General features: G+C 31.4%; 3 protein-coding genes and 1 long non-coding RNA gene across 6 annotated transcripts; 1 reads left to right on the top strand and 3 right to left on the bottom strand.

Annotated features, from left to right (window-relative positions):
- LOC109345358 (serine/threonine-protein kinase HT1-like) lies at nt 320–3079 on the top strand. Of its 3 annotated transcripts, none has more exons than XM_019584310.1 (4): nt 320–617; nt 749–930; nt 1131–1586; nt 2600–3079. In XM_019584310.1, the coding sequence occupies exons 1-4, from the start codon at nt 371–373 to the stop codon at nt 2837–2839; spliced, it is 1125 nt and encodes a 374-aa protein (XP_019439855.1). In that variant the 5' UTR covers nt 320–370; the 3' UTR covers nt 2840–3079. The 3 variants fall into 3 exon arrangements, with proteins under 3 accessions (XP_019439855.1, XP_019439856.1, XP_019439857.1); XM_019584311.1 differs by having other exon boundaries at nt 2603–3079; XM_019584312.1 differs by having other exon boundaries at nt 521–617; nt 777–930.
- Nucleotides 6879–7787, bottom strand: LOC109345360. Its single transcript, XM_019584314.1, has one exon. The coding sequence runs from the start codon at nt 7685–7687 to the stop codon at nt 7085–7087; it is 603 nt and encodes a 200-aa protein (XP_019439859.1). The 5' UTR covers nt 7688–7787; the 3' UTR covers nt 6879–7084.
- LOC109345359 (probable carboxylesterase SOBER1-like) lies at nt 17214–20999 on the bottom strand. Its single transcript, XM_019584313.1, has 6 exons — nt 20664–20999; nt 20420–20472; nt 19226–19349; nt 18955–19079; nt 17701–17808; nt 17214–17614 (listed from the first exon to the last, which is right to left on the bottom strand). Exons 1-6 carry the CDS (start codon nt 20938–20940, stop codon nt 17525–17527), a joined length of 777 nt encoding a protein of 258 aa, XP_019439858.1. The 5' UTR covers nt 20941–20999; the 3' UTR covers nt 17214–17524.
- Nucleotides 23688–25022, bottom strand: LOC109344808. The gene is made up of 3 exons (XR_002107339.1): nt 24973–25022; nt 23890–23997; nt 23688–23803 (listed from the first exon to the last, which is right to left on the bottom strand). It is a non-coding gene; the product is annotated as an uncharacterized LOC109344808 (long non-coding RNA).

Consider the following 25022-nt stretch of genomic DNA (forward strand, 5'->3'; position numbering starts at 1 on the left):
GTATCTGTAAGATTTTTTAACCTTCAAAACTTCGATATATGAAGTAATCCACTAATCTGGTTCCATAAAAAAAGTGTGTTTGGATTTTCAAACTAATCAAATAAATGGTTTGATGAATAATCAAGTACATTCTTCATTCTTTGTTTGAGTCCATGTTTCGAAATCAGTTTATGCACTTTCTGAAATCCATTCACACATTCAGAAGGAAATTCCCTTTTCACTGGTTGTTCTGATAAGCATTCACTTCACTACAAAGGTTGCCCATTGCTCATTGCTCATTTTTTCTTCTAATATCTTCTTCTTCTTCTATCCTCCACACAAACATTGCTTCTAATTCAAAGAACTATAGCAAGAGCTATATATAGTTTCAATGGTGGGTTCATGTTTCCATGGGCTTTATCTGAGAAGGTCAAAGAATAATAAACCTTTACCAGCACCTTCTACTTCTTACAAGACCAAGTTGAAATGTGAAATGGAGAACAATAACATGGCAAGGAAGAGATTTGATAGCTTGGAATCATGGTCTATGATATTAGACTCTGAGAATGTAGAGACATGGGAGGCTTCAAAAGAGGACACAGAAGAATGGAGTGCAGATCTTTCACAACTTTTCATAGGTAACCAAAATATTCCATGTACTTCAATGAAGCAAAATATAAATCAGTGAAAAGACATACATATATATATGTATGTATAAAGTCAAATACAATGTTCAAAATTTGATTTTTCAAATAATATTACTATATAGGTAACAAATTTGCTTCTGGAGCTCATAGTAGGATTTACCGTGGAATTTACAAGCAAAGAGCAGTTGCTGTGAAAATGGTGAAGATTCCAACACAGGATGAAGAGAGAGGGGTGTTATTAGAGCAACAATTTAAGTCTGAAGTATCTTTGCTTTCACGTTTATTGCATGATAACATAGTGCAGGTAGTTGTTATATGCTTAATCAACAAATATTCTCTAGGCTTTTGTGCCATTTAATGTTCTTTGTCTGCATAGACATGGTACCAAGGAAATCCTAATAAATATTTATGTATGGACATTGATCTTATAATCTTTAGTTTCTAGTACCTCTTATTGCATGCAGTAAATAAGTTCTGATCTTTTAAGTGATTCTTAATTTACAGTTTATTGCAGCATGTAAAAAACCACCAGTGTACTGTATCATAACCGAATACATGTCACAAGGAACACTAAGGATGTATCTGAACAAAAAAGAACCATACTCTCTTGCAATAGACACAATTTTGAGGTTAGCTCTTGACATATCTAGGGGTATGGAGTACCTTCATTCACAAGGTATCATTCACAGAGACCTAAAGTCTAATAACTTGCTTCTCAATGATGAGATGAGGGTTAAGGTTGCAGATTTTGGTACATCATGTCTCGAAACTCGATGCCGTGAGACCAAAGGTAACATGGGAACATATCGTTGGATGGCGCCGGAGATGATCAAGGAAAAACCTTATGCAAGGAAAGTTGATGTGTATAGTTTTGGTATTGTTCTTTGGGAGCTCACAACTTGTTTACTTCCTTTCCAAGGAATGACACCAGTCCAAGCTGCTTTTGCTGTGGCTGAGAAGGTTAGATGACTATGCTTAAACTATAAATTATGTCTTCTTCATTATGTTATGGACTAAACTATGGTATTGTTTTCAATATAAAAGTTATAATAACATGTACTAGTACTACACCTGTAACATATTTCACATTTTTATTGAAAAATTACACCATAATTGTCTAGAGAAGTAGAAAACATTATCTGGGTTTTGTTCTTAGACGGTTGTATCACTTTTCTGCTTGGCAACTCTTTTATTTTTATTATGATTTTTTTATATATAGCCCTTAATTTTTTCTTGTCTGCTTTACAAAATTCCTTCCTGGTACACTAATGGCTCTCATTGTAGCCATGGATATATGTGCATGGGATGAACATTATGTATTAGCAATTTTTTGTGTTAATTGAAATAACTTATGAAATAAGTCAACTTAAAAAGCTTTTTAAAAGAAACATTTTCTTCAAAATAAGTGTTTCTGAACATATATACTGAGTACTAGTAAGTTCATGGTGAACTGTGTTATAGAGGAGTCTTTTTTAAAATGGAATTTTTATTTTATTGAAAACTGTAGTTGCATGTGTCTTTTGGTCCCAATAACAGCAAGCACCATGGTGCATAAATCTGACAAAAGTACTAAAGTTTTACTTTGATTTCCTTTTCCCTTGGTTGTTTTATTTGTCCAATGCCTTACATCACTTTATTCTTCAGCAAAGTAGTGAAAAGGCGTAAACAATTGGATTCAACTGATGATTCAACAATGTGTACATATCTGATGTTCTACACTTTATACTACTTCATGTGTTATGTCCTTGTGATTGGTTAGAAAAATAAATATATTTTTATGACCAATCACAAGCTCATGACGACACATAGAGTGGTACAAAATGTGGGACAACAAACACTCACTTTACCTTACTAGTCCACAACAATGTTATATACACATATACACATTAGTCAAGTCTAGATAGTTTTTATTATTTGATCCATATCCCAAATTTAAGTGATTATTTTCACCAAATAACTTATTTTCTTTTGAGCAGAACGAAAGGCCTCCACTATCAGCAAGTTGTGAAGCTGCACTTGCACATTTGATAAAGCGTTGCTGGTCATCAAACCCATCAAAGAGGCCAGATTTTAGTGAAATTGTGTCTACTCTTGAGAAATATGATGAGTGTGTGAAAGAGGGTCTACCTTTAACTCATCATTCTGGCTTGGTAAATGGCAATGCCATTATTCAACACCTAAAAGGCTGTGTCTCCATACCTATACATGCATGATTCCCCTGCAAAGTATTAAGTATATATATGTTCTCATTATTGATACTTATAATGGTAATAGTTTACTATACATAAGTAGTTTGTCATAGTCTTTATACATAGTTCATTTTTCTTTCAATTGTATTATGTAAGTGGGATGGGGATCACCTGTGCCAACTTGGTGTCCCCAATCCTGTCCCGGCCAATTAAATTCTGCCATGTCATTTAAAATATCCACCTCATTTTTTCACTAAAAAATATTTGTTATTCTTATGTGACTTTTCCTTACCCAACAGACTATTCCTTTTTTCCACTCACATTTCCTTCCTCTCAATTCTCCATTTTCTTTTCTCATTTCCTTCATTTATGCTAAGATTGTTTGAGTCGAGTTATGGTAGAAACTTGTGAACAACACAAATGCTATTTCTCCAACATTATCACAGACATATACTGGAAATATCCTGATAGCAATAAACCCATTTCAAAGGTTGCCACATCTATACGATACTCACATGATGGTGCAGTACAAAGGAGCTGGGTAAGGAAATGGAGAGTGACACGTTGAATTGAGAGGAAGGAAATGTAAGTGGAAGAAAGGAATTGTCTGGGTAAGGAAAAGTCTCATAAGAATAACAAATATTTTTTAGTGAAAAAATGAGGTGAATATTTTAAATGACATGGCAGAATTTAATTGGCCGGAACAGGATTGGGAACACCAAGTTGAGACAGGTGATCCCCATCCATGTAAGTGTACTTCAGCAAAATTTGAAGTTTAGCTCTTATTTTCTTTTTCCCACTTTTTATTGTGGCTATGAGATGAATTACTTGATTTACCAAAAGTCAAGACTATTGTAACAAAAAATATAAAGGAAAACCAAGATTAGTATAACTATATAGGTGAGCAACTAAATATGGGATGTACTTGAAATTATCTATTCACATTTCTTACTAATTAATTACATTTTATTTTACAAAATTATAAGGAAATTTGAATGGACATGGGAATACGAATAGTCATACCCTTAAAATATTAGGATTTATAATTGTAGTGCATCATAACTCATGGGAAAATGTCAAATATTTAATTACTATGAGTAATATTTGTTAAAGTATAGTTACACATCCAAAAAAAATTAGTTTATTATAAATTGGATGAAGGAATACCCTTGATTAGACCAAAATACCCTTTAATACACATATGTCTAACACACTTTAGTGAAGATTGGATTTCATCATATTGGATCACTCCTTCTATGATGAAGTGGATTTAGATTTAAAAAATACAGAATTTCTCCGGTACCATATAGAATCCACACTAATCTATTCTAACATTACACTTCATTTTAGTAAGAAAAAGATGAAAAGTTTAAGTCCAATCTTACTTATATCAGAATAGGCCACATATAATGTACAGTCATGGGTATGTTGAGATTGATGGCAAAGTTGTGTAGCATTACTCTTTGTTTAACTAACTAACACCAAACTTAAACTTGAAGTACACCAACCTCCAACAAAAGCTAGAAAATTAAACTCACCCACCAAACAACCTGAGACAAAGTACTACTACATCAATAATACATCACCATTTAGCAACTATTACATTCCACCTAACACAAAAATGCTGACATAAGTCTTAAAAACTACACACTTATATATGATTTTCCTTCTCCAACTTCTCTTAAAAGTTTCCATCTTAAATTAGTGAAGTACCTAATAGCTTAAGGGTAAGCAGGGCAGTGTCACAATTTACTTGTAGTGCAGAGTGCATGATAATCCGACATAGTAGAGTCTGGGGAAGTAGATATATACGACCTTACCTCTATAAGCGTAGACATTGTTTCTATGATCTAAACAGAGAGATAACAAATGAAATTTGGTCCTGTGCTTAGGGTTGTGGATAATCTTGAGTAATTGTTGGTACAAAATTTTCATTATTTATTTCCCAGTGGTGTATGTAACACTTGTTTAGCTATGCAAATACTGTTTAGTATTTTTATGGGCTCATATGTTTAATTATAGGTCACATTTTAATTAACGAATTAGCAATAAATATCTCGCTCATCAATAAGGCGTTGGTCTAGTGATATAATATTCCGATAAATTCTCATGATGACTAAAATGTTAAGATTTCAATTCTTAGGAGTCACATTTGTTGGAATGGACAACCACACTTCTCGAAAGATATTAATTCATTATCATAAAGTGAGAGATGCATTTAGTAGTAAAAAAAAACATATCCCAGTCCAAGCTTCTGTAGATTTTTTTTTCTGAAAATGAACTACTATATGCTGCAAGAACTACGATTTGCAATCCCCTATAACTACTTATATATTAATATTAATGTTGAGTGTTAACTCCTATATTGTTATTTTTTCATCATTTTCAAAAGGACGAATTATACTTTGCCTTGTGGTTTGGTCCAAAAACACCTTACCTCTTGTGCTTTGAACTTTGACACTGTTAAGAAACAACATTCAAGCAGACAGTATTCTTATAAGAGGGGTAGAAACGGTAGTATATCTGTTGTTCCACACTTTATGTCATTCCATGTACAATTGACTTATAATTGGTCAGAAAAATATTAATAATTAAATTTTATCTTAAATATATTTTCTCTGACTAATCATATGCCCATAGGATATGAAGTGATACAAAGTGTGGGACAACAGATGTGTACCCGATAGAAACAACATTGGAAGAAATGTTAATAATTATTTTATATAACTAAATAATGAATTTAATTGTTGGTAAAAATGATCATTAAATGAGGAAAATGGACAAAAAAATGAGGAGTGAAATGAACATCACATTCAAAGCATGGATAAATGGATGGGTGTTGTTAGCATGTCAATGTATTTATTCATTGCCCTTACCATCAAATTAAAATTTAATTTTTTAATTTTTTCAATAATTAGGCATCTAGGAGTTTCAATACATACACTCTCTCAAATCAAAGGGGATAAAATGTTATGAAGCAAACCAGTGGGTTAATGTATAGCAAAACATTGCGGTAAAGTGCAATTTACCCTTTAGAACATTAATTTATCACTTAAATTCATTACATAACGAAATAATAAATTTAAGTGTCATTTTAAGTTTAAATACATCTACAATATTTTATAGAGTCTTCCACAATTCAGGCTTATGATCTCAAGAACCTATAATTGTAGATTTTATTGAGTTGCTACTTGGAAGAAAAGTTAAGAGTGGTCATTAATAGGAAAGAAAATGATTACATAGTAGATTTAGAAGAAAAAAATATAATTTATCTTCGATTTATAAAACATAAAAAACATGGAATAAGATAAAAAAAATGGAAAGAACGAAGAGGATAGTTTTTTTGGGACGTCTTGATGAACAGTTGAAAATCTTGACTTCTGACTAATTCCTACCATAAACATGTTTCTTCATTGGACCACAGTCAATGCAACCTTAATTTAGAAATCCTCCCATTCCAAAATATACGTTGTTTTACCTTTGGCTTTATATTTCAAAGTCTTTTGTCTAAATTCAAAGCATTTTATCTCATCGTCATTATTACTTTCATTTTCCATTTCTTTTCATGTACACATTGATGAATACACTTTCTTACTAAATTACCTACCACTACAAGAGAAGAACACTCAAAGCAGGATATCTCAATGAGATGTGTGAAATTATGAGTGTGAGTGTAATTTTTTTTGAAAGAATAAATCATATGGATAAAACCAAATCGGGGGTGTTTAAGTAAAAATATTTATTCAATGACGCAGTCTTAAACTGCACAAACTTCAACAAAATACACACATTTTGGAGGCCATCTATATTTTGTGATTTAATGAATGGGCTACTCATACTCAATCTTTTAATTCACCCGATTCACTTAAATGAGCTCCAAGGTAGAAGCTCGTAGCTCGTAGGTGGAAACGAGCCGAATCGAATGGAACCGGAGTTCAGCTCAATAACAACTTTAACAAGTTAATTAGTCTCCTCTTCCCTGAACTATTAGATTATTAATCGAGTCCTAGTAATGGAACAAAAATAATTGTGATGCCTAACAAGCTTACACAAAAATATTTGGTTGGTCATTAAATAAACGAAAACTAATCGATTGATAAAAAAACCATTTCCATTTAAACATTGCATAGTGATTAATATACAAAACCAAAAAATAAAATTAAAGGAAAAATAGAAGAAAGTAGAAGGTGTAACCCTACCTTTCCTCTTGTTCTTCTTCTTTATCTTAATCTAATTAACTTGATTCTTCTTTGATCTTTTGAAATTGATTCACTGTCCCCAAACACCCCAAATACTTTGACCAATGAAACTAACAAACCTTCTCACTGGCCCTTTCTCTTCCTCTTCAACCTTATCTCCACAACCTTCACTATTATTATTACTACTACTACTATTCTCCACCGATTCCAACTCACTTGACACGTCACTCACCGAGTCCACCAACTCGGTCTCTCTCTTATTATTCAACCTTTTCTTCTTATTCCTCTTTTCTTTCTTTCCATTCTTACCCTTCTTGTTGTTGCTCTGTTGCGCTAACCAATCCTCAAACTCATCGATGATCTCGTGTATGAGCTCGCGGTTCGGTGAAGAGTCCCACCTCACCCAGTAACTCATATAGCAACGGAAGCAGCTGCAATGGAAAAGCGGCGCGTGGTCACCGGCGGTGGCGGTGCTGTTGTTGGCGGTGTTGCGGTGTGAGTTACCGGAGAAGTTGTTGTTGGAAGAGCAAGAGATGAGGTAGGATAGGACTTCTCTGTCTTGGGGTGAAAGCGCCGCCGCGAGAGTGAGGATGGCGGTGGGGAGGAAGGAGAGGTGGTCGGTTATGATTGGCGGTGAGGGATGAACGGTTCCTCTACGATAAAGCTTTTTCATGGTTCAAGTTGAAGAAAGAGAAAGTGAAATAAATTGAAGGGTTGTTGATGAGGTCTTTGTTTTTTGTTGCTACTCTTTTATCTAATAAAACTGAAAAGAAGGAGAGAGGTTAATGAACCTGTGCAAAATTTATACTCTGCTTAGATATTAATGATCCAGACACATCCGTGATACATTATAGGTTTTAGCAAAAAATAATGGAAAATAATATGCGAGAATAATGATGGTGGTGTACATTATATAAGTTTTATATATTCACAATCTATCGTTTATTATTTATATTTAATTATGATTAATTTTGGTAAATAAATTTTTATATTGATAATATATAAATATTATATTTATTCACTGTAAAAAGTAGTAGCACGTGTTACAAAGTTTATCAATGATCAACTTATAAGTGACATAAATCACCTTATTATAATATAAGTGATTTAATAGGAGGATAATATATCATTTTATTAAAAATTATTGGTATAACCAAATTATCAATTATTCAATGAATAAAGAACTAAATTCGTTTGACGTTTGTTGTTATTTATCTTAATAAGTGTCATTTATAATTATTAATTTTTGACATTCGTGATCTAATTATTAGACTAATATAAAAAAACTAATATATTTTAAATTTTTTAATGGTTAAGTATTAATTTATGGGTCATATATGTTAGTTGATATTGAGAATTTATAAAAGATATTGAATATATTATATTTGACATTATTGAATGAAATTGATTTCAATATTTATGAAAGGTTTTGATGTGGGTAAAAGTATTGGACACACAGCACAGAATAATTTGAGTTGAGAAAAGTGAGAGGACAAGTAGGTAGGGTCGCTATATATGCTAGGTATTGGAGTTGGTGTCGTGGAAATGGGGTAAAGGGAGGGGAGTGTTCAGGTGCGGCGAGGGAGTATTTGGACTATGGTGTTGCTACATCATAAGTGGCCTAGAGATTAGTGAACTTTTCTAATGTGATGGGACCCATGTGTATCATATGTCTTTTCCATGTATCCCGTTCTTGGTCTGCCTTTTCCGACCCATAGAGATTACTTGTTCCAAACGTTGTATCACTTTAAATTTATTATTTTATCCACGTATTAATTTATAATTAATTTGAGATAATGAATAAAATACTATTTAAGATAAGTGATTGCATCCTTTTCCAACATGTTTTTTTTAAATTTTTATGTATTTTTTATTCTGCTAAGTAATATTATAGATTTATAGTACAAAAAATGTATCATTTCGTTAGAAAAAATGATATATTATATATTTCCTGTGGCGTTGTGCTACTGCGCAAAAATGGTTCATACTTCAAACTATTACGGACGGTGGGGCAGTTTGATTTTCTGGTGTTATTTGTCGGTCCAGTTGGATATATACATATTGTTAAATATAAAATGAAACTATTGTTTAGACAAAAAAGCAAAAAAGTAACCATGCTATACATTATTTATATCTTTCCATTTTTTCATTATTTGATTTAATCATAAAATAACTTATAACTTGAAACTAGGACTAATTTAAATTTCAGCTCTATTTCTAAAATATTGCCCAGAGTTAGAGATGGCAAAAAAACCCGTACCCGCGGATAAAACCCGTACGGGCACATGTACAGGTCACAAACGGATACCCGCGGGTATTATAAATGGGTTTTTAAAAATACCCGTAGTATTATGGTACCCGTGCCCGCGAGTACCCGTTATTTATGTGATTAATATATTATATTTAATTAAAATAAAAAATATATTATTCTAACATTTATTACACTATGTATATTTTTTCTTTTTACTTTGTTTACATATTTTATTGAGTTTGATGGTAAAACACCCTACAAATATTATTACATGTGTAAAAAGACACATGTTTTACAAAGAAAATATATATTTTTTGTTAAAAAAATGAGAACAAAAAATCACACAAATGAAAACCACCAATAAATTTAGCATTTTTGCCAAATATTCAACGAAAAGGTACAAAAATAATTAAGTTTCATTTTATTTAAAACACAATTTAAGTAAAAATTTAAAAAATTATTTATATTAGAAAAATCCGCGGGTACCTAGAAATACCCGCAAATACCCGCTCACGGGTACGGACCGGTATTTCTATTTTGAAACGGGTAGCGGGTAGCTACTACCCGTGACCGCCCGTGCCCGTTGTCATCCCTACCCAGAGTCTTCACTTTTATAAAATGACATGGGTTTCATTTATTAACTTCATACTTGTGCAGTTAATTGTCCTTTTATTAATTAAGGCGAGCGTAAAACATGTTGGGAGAGATTAATATGATTCTCACCTATCACTAGATATTGATCGAGTCAGTTTTTAAATCTGTATTCGTTCCTAATTACGATGAGATGCGTGAGGGATGAGTTCAAAATAAGACGAATCAAGAATGGAACGGGTCCGATTTTGAAAATGACAAAATGAAAAATCATAGATTTTTTCCTCAAATCTTTAAGTATACACAATCAAAATTATCACAATCCGTATGTAAACTCAACTAAAACCTAAAACCTGCATCCCATATATATCAATATATAAACTACAAACCGTAAATTATATTATTTAAACTAAAAACTATCACAATCACGTGACTGGAAATTATAGAAGACATTGAAAATTCAAAACAATTTCAACTCTCAAATGTCAATATAAACTCAAGTGTTCTTATAAATGATAAAAAACACTTGAGAACTGAAATAACAAGAACATGTCAATACTTAAAAGTTCACACAAAAATGAATACAATAAGTAGCTATAAACTATAAATGAAACTTAAATTGGAATTCACACAAAGTACACGAAAACCAAAAAAATCAAGCAATAAGGATCATATGACAAGTGGTATGAATATGGTGTAGGTATTTGAGTTATATGAACCGAACATAATGTGTATTGATATATATTTATTTAACAATTTTTATATATAACTATAAGGGGCGAGTCGGGTGACCCGAATATTAACTCGAACACATCCTTTTTTGCTACAGATCTGTCCCTTTTAATCACATCTGTCTTTATTTATTTATTTAGATAGGTGAGACTCATCCCTAAATTATTGGGTTGAAACGGGTCAACGAGTCGATCCAAGTCTCCATCACCCTACTTTCATTTCATACTGATGTATGATTGTCCCTAAATGAGATCAAACTATATTTAGGGATATCATTTCTTATTGTTATTAATTATTTATTCAACAATCTATAAATTTCTTTTTTTTTAGAATCCACAATGCACTAAAAATGTCAGAAATGAAGACATCTTCCTTTATTTTTTATGAACTTTAGGACACAAGTCCAACTACAGAATAATAAAGCAAAGAGAAGGAAAGGAAAATCCAGTCAATGAAAACATGCACACTCTCCAATAGGGATGAATTAAGCATGCCTTACCAACATATGAACACACTTATTCCCTTATAATTTATAACATGTGAATGTTGACCATGAAAGTTTGTGGTCAGAATCAAATTTCTATTTCTATTTTTGTGAATTATCGAAATTATAATGTGAATATTATTTTCAATAGTTTCCTTGCATAGGAATACAATTCAACAAACTCGAGACTAGTTGACTCTATGATATTCAACAACAAAAATGTAATCTAGCCTATTCAATGATACGAATTTCAATTATTATTTTAAATTTTTTAGGTCCTATATATATAAGATATTTTCAAATTGTATAAAATAAATGAATTTTTTTCAAAATATATTTATTTATTCGAACAGTTTGAGTAAAAATAATAATTTAGTTTTATTAAGGAATAAAATTTTCAATAAATGTCATGCAATTGCTGAAATTTTTGACATGAAACTAACAAAAGGGATCTTATAAAAGAACCGAAAGTAGTATTATTTTGTCCCCTTTCTCAACCTTTTGAGTGTTTCATTAAAAATCATGGAGATAAATTAATATGATTATTTTAGGTTAATGTATCCAAAAGAAGGTATACATTTACAAAAGTATCATTCATACTTGTACACAACTCATTTTTTGTTTTCAGTACATTCTAATTATTGGTACATTATTAAATATGGATACACTTTTATTAGCTTTCCAATAGATATGGACTAATGTGTGTTTCCAATATTTCTACTAATGGTGAAAACGGATTATACTTTAGCTTAAATAAGTCGAGTGTAACTTGTTTAGCTGTTTAAGAAAATTAATAATATGTCTCAGCTGTAAATTCATTAAAAGTTTGTTATGTTATAAAGTATTTAATTAGGTCTATTTAACAATAATAATTATATTATATTTTTTATAATTAAAATTTATATATTTTAAATATGATTCCGTTATTTAGAGTTCAATATAAATGTGTTACTTTGTTCTATAAAAATGGTAGAAATTTGTTAAAAATATTTACCCAAACTAAGTTCAAACAGTAGATAAGAAGACTTCAAAAATTAGATATTACATTGTAAATTGTAATTGATTAATCAATAAGTGTGTATTTGCGAGTTAAATTCTAGAGGAGAAAGAAAGGTAAAGCTTTAGAACATTCTTATGGATGCATTTTATGGTTCTCAAACCTCCAATTTCTCTTTTATCTCCTCCAAAATTCAACTCACAAACATATCCTAAAAAATGTTTGAAATTGTTGCCTTAATAATTTATTGATTTGTTAAACATACTATTAAAAACATGGAGATTCCAAAATGTTACTATCTTGTGGTGGGACAAAGTGAGCACTTTTTATAAACAGCATAATTTACAAACCAAACCAATAGAATCTAATGGTCCAAAATTTTGGAAAAGTTTTTTCCCTTAAAAAATGGAGGATATGAAAACATTAAAAAAAAAAAAGAATTTGGCTGCTCTAAAGTTTGCATAAATGCATTATTTATTTTGAGTAACTACACCTACACATCCCCATCTCCATCATCATTTAATGGCTAAATTCTCTTCCTATTGTGTATAGTTTTTGTGAGTATCCACTTGGTATTGGTCCAATTATGCAAGACTAGCTTCTGATTCCTCCTTAAATGCTAAAAATAATTTTCTATCATCAATGAGGTAGAGACTCTTATTAATTATTTAACTTACATGGAAGTTAAAGATTTAAAATGCTTGTTACATGTCATGTACTTCTGTCTTCATCATCCCAGAGATTGACCCACCCCTCATTTATTGGTTAGACAATTGGTGTTTTGTCAAAAGAAAAATATGCTAACTAAAATGATTAGGAATGTAACCAAAGCAATTTAAAGTTAAAGCAGGTTGAGATTGTATTACTTTTGTTTAAAAGTCAATAGTAGTTAACAAATCAATGGTGAATGATTTGCTGATAATGTAAAAAACTCTTACACTGTCCGTGTATACATATTAAATACTTTTGGAATATGAGTTATAGTTAATACAAGTTAACATTGCATGGCTCGAGGGAATATTGACTTCTAAGGAGTTTGTTTGTTAAACTTCAACATATACTGTTCATAAGTCATAATGTTTTCAGTTAAAGAGATTCCCTTAGCTCTCTGTTTCAAACTCCATGTGGTTCAAAAAGTGTAAAGTTTAAAATCCGCGGGTACCTAGAAATACCCGCAAATACCCGCTCACGGGTACGGACCGGTATTTCTATTTTGAAACGGGTAGCGGGTAGCTACTACCCGTGACCGCCCGTGCCCGTTGTCATCCCTACCCAGAGTCTTCACTTTTATAAAATGACATGGGTTTCATTTATTAACTTCATACTTGTGCAGTTAATTGTCCTTTTATTAATTAAGGCGAGCGTAAAACATGTTGGGAGAGATTAATATGATTCTCACCTATCACTAGATATTGATCGAGTCAGTTTTTAAATCTGTATTCGTTCCTAATTACGATGAGATGCGTGAGGGATGAGTTCAAAATAAGACGAATCAAGAATGGAACGGGTCCGATTTTGAAAATGACAAAATGAAAAATCATAGATTTTTTCCTCAAATCTTTAAGTATACACAATCAAAATTATCACAATCCGTATGTAAACTCAACTAAAACCTAAAACCTGCATCCCATATATATCAATATATAAACTACAAACCGTAAATTATATTATTTAAACTAAAAACTATCACAATCACGTGACTGGAAATTATAGAAGACATTGAAAATTCAAAACAATTTCAACTCTCAAATGTCAATATAAACTCAAGTGTTCTTATAAATGATAAAAAACACTTGAGAACTGAAATAACAAGAACATGTCAATACTTAAAAGTTCACACAAAAATGAATACAATAAGTAGCTATAAACTATAAATGAAACTTAAATTGGAATTCACACAAAGTACACGAAAACCAAAAAAATCAAGCAATAAGGATCATATGACAAGTGGTATGAATATGGTGTAGGTATTTGAGTTATATGAACCGAACATAATGTGTATTGATATATATTTATTTAACAATTTTTATATATAACTATAAGGGGCGAGTCGGGTGACCCGAATATTAACTCGAACACATCCTTTTTTGCTACAGATCTGTCCCTTTTAATCACATCTGTCTTTATTTATTTATTTAGATAGGTGAGACTCATCCCTAAATTATTGGGTTGAAACGGGTCAACGAGTCGATCCAAGTCTCCATCACCCTACTTTCATTTCATACTGATGTATGATTGTCCCTAAATGAGATCAAACTATATTTAGGGATATCATTTCTTATTGTTATTAATTATTTATTCAACAATCTATAAATTTCTTTTTTTTTAGAATCCACAATGCACTAAAAATGTCAGAAATGAAGACATCTTCCTTTATTTTTTATGAACTTTAGGACACAAGTCCAACTACAGAATAATAAAGCAAAGAGAAGGAAAGGAAAATCCAGTCAATGAAAACATGCACACTCTCCAATAGGGATGAATTAAGCATGCCTTACCAACATATGAACACACTTATTCCCTTATAATTTATAACATGTGAATGTTGACCATGAAAGTTTGTGGTCAGAATCAAATTTCTATTTCTATTTTTGTGAATTATCGAAATTATAATGTGAATATTATTTTCAATAGTTTCCTTGCATAGGAATACAATTCAACAAACTCGAGACTAGTTGACTCTATGATATTCAACAACAAAAATGTAATCTAGCCTATTCAATGATACGAATTTCAATTATTATTTTAAATTTTTTAGGTCCTATATATATAAGATATTTTCAAATTGTATAAAATAAATGAATTTTTTTCAAAATATATTTATTTATTCGAACAGTTTGAGTAAAAATAATAATTTAGTTTTATTAAGGAATAAAATTTTCAATAAATGTCATGCAATTGCTGAAATTTTTGACATGAAACTAACAAAAGGGATCTTATAAAAGAACCGAAAGTAGTATTATTTTGTCCCCTTTCTCAACCTTTTGAGTGTTTCATTAAAAATCATGGAGATAAATTAATATGATTATTTTAGGTTAATGTATCCAAAAGAAGGTATACATTTACAAAAGTATCATTCATACTTGTACACAACTCATTTTTTGTTTTCAGTACATTCTAATTATTGGTACATTATTAAATATGGATACACTTTTATTAGCTTTCCAATAGATATGGACTAATGTGTGTTTCCAATATTTCTACTAATGGTGAAAACGGATTATACTTTAGCTTAAATAAGTCGAGTGTAACTTGTTTAGCTGTTTAAGAAAATTAATAATATGTCTCAGCTGTAAATTCATTAAAAGTTTGTTATGTTATAAAGTATTTAATTAGGTCTATTTAACAATAATAATTATATTATATTTTTTATAATTAAAATTTATATATTTTAAATATGATTCCGTTATTTAGAGTTCAATATAAATGTGTTACTTTGTTCTATAAAAATGGTAGAAATTTGTTAAAAATATTTACCCAAACTAAGTTCAAACAGTAGATAAGAAGACTTCAAAAATTAGATATTACATTGTAAATTGTAATTGATTAATCAATAAGTGTGTATTTGCGAGTTAAATTCTAGAGGAGAAAGAAAGGTAAAGCTTTAGAACATTCTTATGGATGCATTTTATGGTTCTCAAACCTCCAATTTCTCTTTTATCTCCTCCAAAATTCAACTCACAAACATATCCTAAAAAATGTTTGAAATTGTTGCCTTAATAATTTATTGATTTGTTAAACATACTATTAAAAACATGGAGATTCCAAAATGTTACTATCTTGTGGTGGGACAAAGTGAGCACTTTTTATAAACAGCATAATTTACAAACCAAACCAATAGAATCTAATGGTCCAAAATTTTGGAAAAGTTTTTTCCCTTAAAAAATGGAGGATATGAAAACATTAAAAAAAAAAAAGAATTTGGCTGCTCTAAAGTTTGCATAAATGCATTATTTATTTTGAGTAACTACACCTACACATCCCCATCTCCATCATCATTTAATGGCTAAATTCTCTTCCTATTGTGTATAGTTTTTGTGAGTATCCACTTGGTATTGGTCCAATTATGCAAGACTAGCTTCTGATTCCTCCTTAAATGCTAAAAATAATTTTCTATCATCAATGAGGTAGAGACTCTTATTAATTATTTAACTTACATGGAAGTTAAAGATTTAAAATGCTTGTTACATGTCATGTACTTCTGTCTTCATCATCCCAGAGATTGACCCACCCCTCATTTATTGGTTAGACAATTGGTGTTTTGTCAAAAGAAAAATATGCTAACTAAAATGATTAGGAATGTAACCAAAGCAATTTAAAGTTAAAGCAGGTTGAGATTGTATTACTTTTGTTTAAAAGTCAATAGTAGTTAACAAATCAATGGTGAATGATTTGCTGATAATGTAAAAAACTCTTACACTGTCCGTGTATACATATTAAATACTTTTGGAATATGAGTTATAGTTAATACAAGTTAACATTGCATGGCTCGAGGGAATATTGACTTCTAAGGAGTTTGTTTGTTAAACTTCAACATATACTGTTCATAAGTCATAATGTTTTCAGTTAAAGAGATTCCCTTAGCTCTCTGTTTCAAACTCCATGTGGTTCAAAAAGTGTAAAGTTTGATTCCTGTAAGCGACACCTGTTGGAAGGAGCAAACACACACTATAAAAGAGATTAGTTCCTTACTAAAGGGTGAGAGGATACCATGAAAAAATCAAGGTGTTTTGTTGTTAAAACCCACAAGGATATGGAGAACCAGCTATGAACTGGTCCCCTAAGGAAGAGGGTGAAATGGGAATTGGGCACCGATATGTGACATCATAAAGGAATAAATAAAAGAAAAAATATATGCACCCCATAATAGTTTTATACATGGTCAATCTATTATCTGTCATTCATTTTTAATTGTTATTGACTTCAACAACAAAAGTAATACAAATGAATAATGAGTAATATATTGATTGTGTATAAATATTTACATTGATAGTGTATAGATATCACATTCAAATAAATGTGTGGACAACATTACTAACATATTGTTTTACTATTAGATTTGCTATTAATTGCTCAGCAAATGGTGAAGAGACCATTAACGATAACTTTATTGAAAAATTATATTGAGGTAAGTATATATTCAATAAACTAAGAAGTAAGAAGTGATAGTATTAAATTATCCATGAAGGAGTAAAATTTATTGATTCCTAATAAGTAAGAAATCCATTTTATGTCACGATTTCTGGTGTATGGCACCATTAGAAAGTACCATACATTAGAGGGAGGGTTTGGAAAAAAGGGACTTAATGTTTTTCAATAGTTCACTATATGTTTTTCAAGGTATCCATCACTCTCTCTACTTCTCCTTTTGAGCCATTGAGTAGGAATAAGTGTCTTAAAAACCATACCAAATTACACCAACCAAGGGATAAAAATCTTGCAAAACCAGAAACCTTTAGGAAGAACTCTGTAGGCGTGCCTTGATCCATGACTCGAGATGTCCCAGCTCCTCGTTGCTTATGGAGTGGGCAAGACCAGGATAAGCCTGCAATTAGAACAAATGTCGGTATCATGATGGACACAAGAGGGTCAAGCATGAATTATTGAAATGCTGAAAGCTTGAAAGATCACCTTAAAGTCACAGCTAACACCAAGTTTTTCAAGGAATGGGGGACCTGCTTGTCCAGCCTCAAACAAGACTGTGCTATCAATCATCCCATGGGACCATAATATTGGTGTCTGCAGATATTTATAAATACTACATCAGTATAAATAACATGGACGATAATAGCATGCTAAATTCGGTCATGTCAAACAGTATTTGCATGTGGACAATGTAAATTACATTGCCTCAAAAATCTCAGATACCCCCATTCACTGATAGTAATAATTCTAGTGTCTGGCTCATGCTTCATACCAAGAGTGAATTTAATGACAAAAACAACTTCAGATTGTGGAATGTCATTGTTCCAAGGAAAATTCTATATCACCATACCACAGGACCCAGTGAGGACAACAACATGAAATCTGTATTTGAAAGTGGATGAAGATAGAGATTCGTGCAGTTGTGTATAAAGTCATAGACGTGGTTTAATCTGTAAGGCCGGTGTTCTTTGTCAACACATATGTAGCAAACCTCTTGGTTCCAAAACAAAGGTTAAAGTTAGGGGAAATTACACTGAGCACTCATGAGGTTTTACTTGTACCTGAACAAGTCTTGTATCAAAGTTACACTTATCTATATTGGGTTATTACAGTAAGAGGTGTACATGTAATCGCAGCAATAACTTCAAGGGGTTAAATCATGTCTAAGAGTAAAATGTCACTCGGGCCCTTGAAAGATTTGATGCCAACCAACTTAGTCCCTCAAAGATTATGTCTACAAACTAAGTCCCTGAAGGGTCAAAATGGACACCATGTTCGTTCCGAAGACTAACGTGATATTCCAAATGCAACCCACGTGGCAGTCTACATGCATACCACATGAGATGGAGCATGCCACATGGGACGGAGGACGAACGTAATGCACATTTGACTCTTTTAGGGACTTAGTAGGTGTACATAATATTTGGGGACTAAGTTGATTGGTTATGAATCTGTTAAGGACCCGAAAGATGTTTTACTCTAAATCTAATGACAACATAACCCTTAAGGGGAATGGATGTAATTTGTGGAATAAGAGAGGTGTTAAGTGTGATTAAGTCAAACTTTAGGAGAGGTCATAGTAATTTACAGATAAACATTTTAATCAAGAGACAAACTCACAAAAGTATGGAACAAAGAGAAGAGGAATAATACAAGTAAGACAAAGTATGACAAAAGAAGATAGAAGGGGTGGAGGAGCAAATTAAGATTAGACAAAATGACATTATTGAAGATTAGTACCCGCTTTGCCTCAGGCGTAATTTGTTCTATAATAGTAGATGAATTAAATGGAACCCAGCCACTAAAGACTGCACCTCCACCTAAAGTTTTTGGGTACAGCAGAACACTGGCCAAGGTCAAGGCACCTGCAAAACATTATCGATGGTCACATGATGTTTATATATACACTTTTCTTTGAAGGAATTGGTAGGAGCGAAGAGTGATGCACACACACAAACACATTGATGCATATACACATATATGTACAGGAAATACGAGATAAAGTATAAACCTCCTTGACTGAATCCACAGATAAATACATTGTTAGGGTTTGTGCCAGCAGCTATTTCCTTGTCTATTGTAGCATGCACATTCTGAACAGCTTTTAGCAAACTAGTCTCGTCATTTGGCGAATCCTGGAAAATATAAGCAAATTATTTTTCAACAGATATAGACAAGATCAATTAACTTCATCCGGAAGAAGATAAAGTATAAAACCCACATTCAAAGAAATATATTAGGAACTTTCCCTTTCAATTGAGTAAACAAGGAAAGTGCAAGATATATATGATTAGTTGTGTGACAAATAATCCATTCGAGATTATGCTAATCAAACTGCTCCGCCTGCACACCTAACCTTTTAGTTAATAGAAGTATTTGAAGTACACAATGAAAAATGGACCATCTTTAAACTAATTTTATGACATGTAAACTTCTAATGCTTTCAGGAAATTTTAATACAGAAAATTATCCATTCGATGATGTCACCTAAATTATATAAGGAGGCAAATTGATGCGCCGTAGTCCGTACATAAGACAAGGGTATAACTTGCACAAAAATTGGCAAATTTAAATAGGATAGAACTATGAGGGGAGAAAAGAGATGAAGATTTATAAAATTATATCAAAGGCAGTATGCATAATATCTGATCAAATGTAAATAATTTAGTATATCTAACACAGAAAGCAGTATGAAGTTTAGACCAGCATTGTATTGCATGGCCCACTCCGCAAGCTTATCATCAGATCAAGTAATCTTTCGGGTGAGAACTCAGACAAAAATTGTGAGAAATTCAGGTTATTGCCACTTGCCAGTCATTGTGTAATTAGAAACAAACTATTTTTAAGGCTATCACAGAAGAGAACTCCACACACATTTCATGATTCTCGTTATGTTAACACGGCCATGACTGAAAATATACAAAAGGACAGTGTTGATGATTTAATCAGGATCATGCTCACTTCAAGTGGCCATATGAATCTTGTTACAACAGGATACACATGCTCCAAATTTACTTTCTAATTCAAAAAGTGTAAAGATGGATTTCGACAAAATAGCAGTAAAAATAACGAAGATTGCTATAATATGATAAGATAAACTGATCATCATTTTGCCTTTCCAGGATTGCAACAACAACACTGAAATTCCAAAAAAACAGTCTATTAAAATAAAGCAATCAAAGAAAAGAAGAAACCCTAAACTTACAGCTGTGACAGGAATCTCATGAATGTCAAACCATGATGGCATTACATGGCCATCTACAAAAATAAACAAATCAATACATAAATTATCTTTGACAGTGAAAAAACAAGAAAACCAAATTGCAATCCCTATTAAGATTCCTAAATCCTAATATAAGTACATAATCAAAATTTCCAAACACAGCCTAAGACTAATACTGTATATGCAACCAAATAAATGTTTTTTCTTCTTCTTCTGATAAACTTACAGTTACAAGTGACAGGGGCATTGGGTGCAGAGGGGAAGGACCAATTGGTGTTTCTGAACTGAGGAGAAGTGAATAAGGTTCTAATGGGTTCGTTGGCAGGACCAGAATCACCCAAACCATGAAGCCACAATACAAAGCTTCGAGATATTGACATGGAATGCAAATTTGGTTCAAAAGATGTCTTTTTGGTTTGGGGGAATTGTAGTACAAACAAAAGGGTGCTAGTTATTGTGATTATGAAGACAATAATGGGCTTTATCAATGGAATCAGCTTCATCAGTGTCTTAGGTTGTCCATGGTATTCCTAAAACCTAATGTCTTGATTGGTAAATTGAAACCAGTTGGTAAAAGACTTAACTACCCTTCTTATTTTGTCATTTTCCTTACACATGTCCCTCGTGCTCTTTTTCTATGGTCCAAGTGTTTATTAATGTGGCCCACTCTACTATGAACTGAACCCCGACCCGTCATTATACTTGAAGCTAATCCAACCGTAAATGTTGAGTAGATCAATCTTTGAATCTGAACTCTAGACTCAAAAAAATATAATGTTATTTAATTTAGATAAAATATTCTCAATATTATTTATTATTATAGATATATTATTTGACATATAAAATATGTATATATATTGTTATCATGTATGTATGATAAAAATTAGATAAACAATGATACTTTCGACCAAAAAGATATCATTTCTCTATACATAATTGAATAGATAGAGACACATATAAACATGATGATTAAGTGATCATGAGACAAGTTGGGTCATGTTTGTCCCCTACTCGACCTTAAATATTGTCACATCTACTTTTTGAATCTGTATTTGGCCCTAGACTTGATGAGACTCAACCATATTTAGGTCTGATCATGAACAAACCAATTGAATGAGCATGTAAGGTAGGGTTATACTCACCCTTATATTATATTCTCCTTATTCGATGCCTTTTAGGTAGAGATGACAAAAGGCACCGATAGTGCTTTCCTATAACCATACCCATAGTAATTAGGGTACCCACATAGATAACGGGTATTCATGGGTACCCAACAAGTTTTTAAGTTTAACTATATATTATATATTTTGTAATAATCAATATATATGATAAATATTTTATGACTGATAAAATTTATATATTTGTTAAATTTATCATTATGTTTTAATCCCTAAAATACATTATAAGATAGATAATTTATAATTATAAAATGATGAAAAGTATAATATATAAAATATTTAATTAAAAAATAAATTTTATAAATATGTGAGTACTCACGAAGCATTATGATGATACTTGTTTTGACCAAGAGACTATTTTTGTGGATAGTCGTTACAGGTACTAACTAGATGAATATTTTTGTCATTCCTACTTTTGAGTGTTTCACTAAAATTTAAGGAGATAAATTAACATGGTTATTTTAAGTTAGTGTTCTAAAATTTGGTATTTTTACAAAAGTATCTTTCATAATATGTACTTGTTAAATTTGTCATTATGTTTTAATCAATAAAATATATTATAAAATAGATAATTTATAATTATAAAATGATAAAAAGTATAATATATATAAACTATTTAATTAAAAAATAAATTTTATAAATATATGGGTACTCACTAGGCATATAAAATGATACTTGTTTCGACCAAGAGACTATTTTTGTGCATAGTTACTATAGGTACTAATGAGATGAATATTTTTATCATCCTACTTTTGAGTGTTTTACTAAAATTTAAGGAGATAAACTAACATGGTTATTATAAGTTAGTGTTCCAAAATTTGGTATTTTTACAAAAATATCTTTCATAACAACTCATTTTCTCTTTTCAATACAGTCTAATTAATTATACACAATTACATATGAATGTTTTGATAACAAATTCAGTTAATATTTTTAGAAATCTAGATAACACAAAATGAACCTCTCAAATATATCCTATGCAAAGAAGTTTATGATAGAGATTAGCCAAAGTATTTAGCTTTCCAATAAATATAGACTAATGTCATTCTCAGATTTCTTTTAAAATAGTGATGCAGGTGAAAACAATTCAAACTTTACTTTAAATAAGTTGAGCCTCACCTACTTAAATGTTTAAAGACATTAAAATTCAAACGTCACTTATCAGCCTATTATGTTATAAGACCTTTAAACAAGCCAATAAATTAATTTTAAATAGACTAATATATGTATTTTTAAATAGATTTATATAATATTAATAATTAAATTATATTTTTATATTAAAACTTCATATATATATATATAAATAATTGACTAAGCTTATTAAGCATAATAGAAATTTAAGATTGGCTAATGCTATTAAGCTAAGTAGTTTTTTTAAGTCAATCTTAATCCTTTTACATAAAATAAAAAAAAAAGAAAATTAAATTCAGAACCTTAAACTCGCTACTATTAGTATAGAGTATGTAAAATTGGGCACTCCATTTTTGTAATATGGGTTATAGTTAATACAACTTAACATAACATAAGATTTCCTTAACTTGTAGTGCTAAAAAGCCATAAAATTTTCAGTTAAAGAGATTCCCTCAACTCTATGTCTCAAATTCAAGATGGTTTATTGTTATAAAATATTACCAGCTATGAACTGGTCCCCTAAAAAAGAGGGTGAAATGGGAATTGGGCACGTGTATATGAAAACATTATACGTTTCTATATGGAATTGTTGCTAGAGATAAATGTGGGGACAATTGGACAACATTACCAACATATTATTTTATTATTAGAGTTGATTTTTTTTGTTGAGGGAAATGAAAACTTGAAAGCTCTCAAAAATATATTTCATAGTTCACAAGTCTTCCATTCTGTAATAAAAAGATGAAAGCATTTAATTTATTCAAGAATTCTCAATGTAATATTTCTATGTTTGATTCTTTAACGGGTGTCCTTGAATTACCTGTTAACATGAATTTCAGTGAACTATTAGTGGATTCACTCATCATCTGAAATCAGTGAAGTTGATGCCAATCCGGCTGCATACTTTTAAGCTATATTTCAAAGCATATTGATCCTCATAATTATGACCTGTGATTATCAGAAACCTTTAGGAAGAACTCCGTAGGCGTGCCTCGATCCATGACTCGAGATGTCGCAGCTCCTCGTTGCTTAGGGAGTGGGCAAGATCAGGATATGCCTGCAATTAGAACAAATGTCAGTATCATGATGGACACAAGAGGGTCAAGCATGAATTATTGAATTGCTGAAAGCTTGTAATATGACCTTAAAGTCACAGCTAACACCAAGTTTTTGAAGGAATGAGAGACCTGCTTGTCCAACCTCAAACAAGACTGTTCTATCAACCACCCCATGGGACCATAATATTGGTGTCTGCAGATGTTTATAAATACTAGATCAGTATTAATAACATGGATGATAATTATAGGCAAAAGTTCAGTTAAGTCAAACAGTATTTGCACGCGGACAATGTAGCCTTAAAAATCTCAGATACCCCCATTTACTAATAGTAATAATTCTAGTGTTTCTGGCTCATGCTTCATACCAAGAGTGATTTTAATGACAAAAACAAGTTCAGATTGTGGAGTGTCATTGTTCCAAGGAAAATTCTATATCACCATACTGCAGGACCCAGTGAGGACAACAACATGAAATCTGTATTTGAGAGTGGATGAAAATTGAGATCCATGCAGTTGTGTGTGAAGTCATAGATGTGGTTTAATCTGTAAGGTCGGTGTGCTTTTGTTAACACATATGTAGCAAACCTCTTGGTTCCAAGACATAGGTTAAAGTTCGGGGAAATTAGGCTGAGCACTCATTAGGTTTTACTTGAACCTGAACATGACTTGTATCAGAATTACTCTTATCTATATTGGGTTATTAATGTAAGAGGTGTAAGTGTAATCACAGCATAAACTTCAAGGCGTTAAATCATAAGTGTAAGAGTAAAATGTCATTCAGGTCCTTGAAAGATTTGATGTCAACTAACTTAGTCCCTCAAAGATTATGTCTACAAACTAAGTCCCTGAAAGATCAAAATGGGCACTACTTTCGTCCCGAAGACTAACGTGGAATTCCAAATACATGTAATTTACTCTAAATCTAATGACAATATAACCCTCAAGGGGAATTTATGTAATTTCTAGAATAAGTGAGGTATTGAGTGTGATTAAGTCAAACTTTATGAGGGGTAATATTAACTTACAGATAAACATTTTAATCAAGAGACAAAAAGTGTGGAACAAAGAGAAGAGGCATAATACAAGTAAGATAAAGTATGAGAAAAGAAGAGAAGAGGCAAGGGAGCAAATTAAGACGAGACAGAATGATATTCTTGAAGATTAGTACCCGCTTTGCCTCAGGCGTAATTTGTTCTATAATAGTAGATGAATTAAATG

The sequence above is a fragment of the Lupinus angustifolius genome, chromosome LG04, assembly GCF_001865875.1.
Source record: "Lupinus angustifolius cultivar Tanjil chromosome LG04, LupAngTanjil_v1.0, whole genome shotgun sequence".
In the NCBI taxonomy this organism is placed as follows: Eukaryota; Viridiplantae; Streptophyta; class Magnoliopsida; order Fabales; family Fabaceae; genus Lupinus; species Lupinus angustifolius.

Excerpts from the sequence above, each read along its gene's own strand:
- LOC109345358 (XM_019584310.1), top strand. The coding sequence starts at position 371 with ATGGTGGGTTCATGTTTCCATGGGCTTTATCTGAGAAGGTCAAAGAAT. Across the intron at positions 618-748 it reads TCTTTCACAACTTTTCATAG|GTAACAAATTTGCTTCTGGA; the intron begins GTAACCAAAATA and ends ATTACTATATAG. Across the intron at positions 931-1,130 it reads TGCATGATAACATAGTGCAG|TTTATTGCAGCATGTAAAAA; the intron begins GTAGTTGTTATA and ends CTTAATTTACAG.
- LOC109345359 (XM_019584313.1), bottom strand. The coding sequence starts at position 20,940 with ATGAAGCTGATTCCATTGATAAAGCCCATTATTGTCTTCATAATCACA. Across the intron at positions 20,473-20,663 it reads TGCCCCTGTCACTTGTAACT|ATGGCCATGTAATGCCATCA; the intron begins GTAAGTTTATCA and ends TTATTTTTGTAG. Across the intron at positions 17,615-17,700 it reads GTGTTAGCTGTGACTTTAAG|GCTTATCCTGGTCTTGCCCA; the intron begins GTGATCTTTCAA and ends TTCTAATTGCAG.
- LOC109345360 (XM_019584314.1), bottom strand. The coding sequence starts at position 7,687 with ATGAAAAAGCTTTATCGTAGAGGAACCGTTCATCCCTCACCGCCAATC.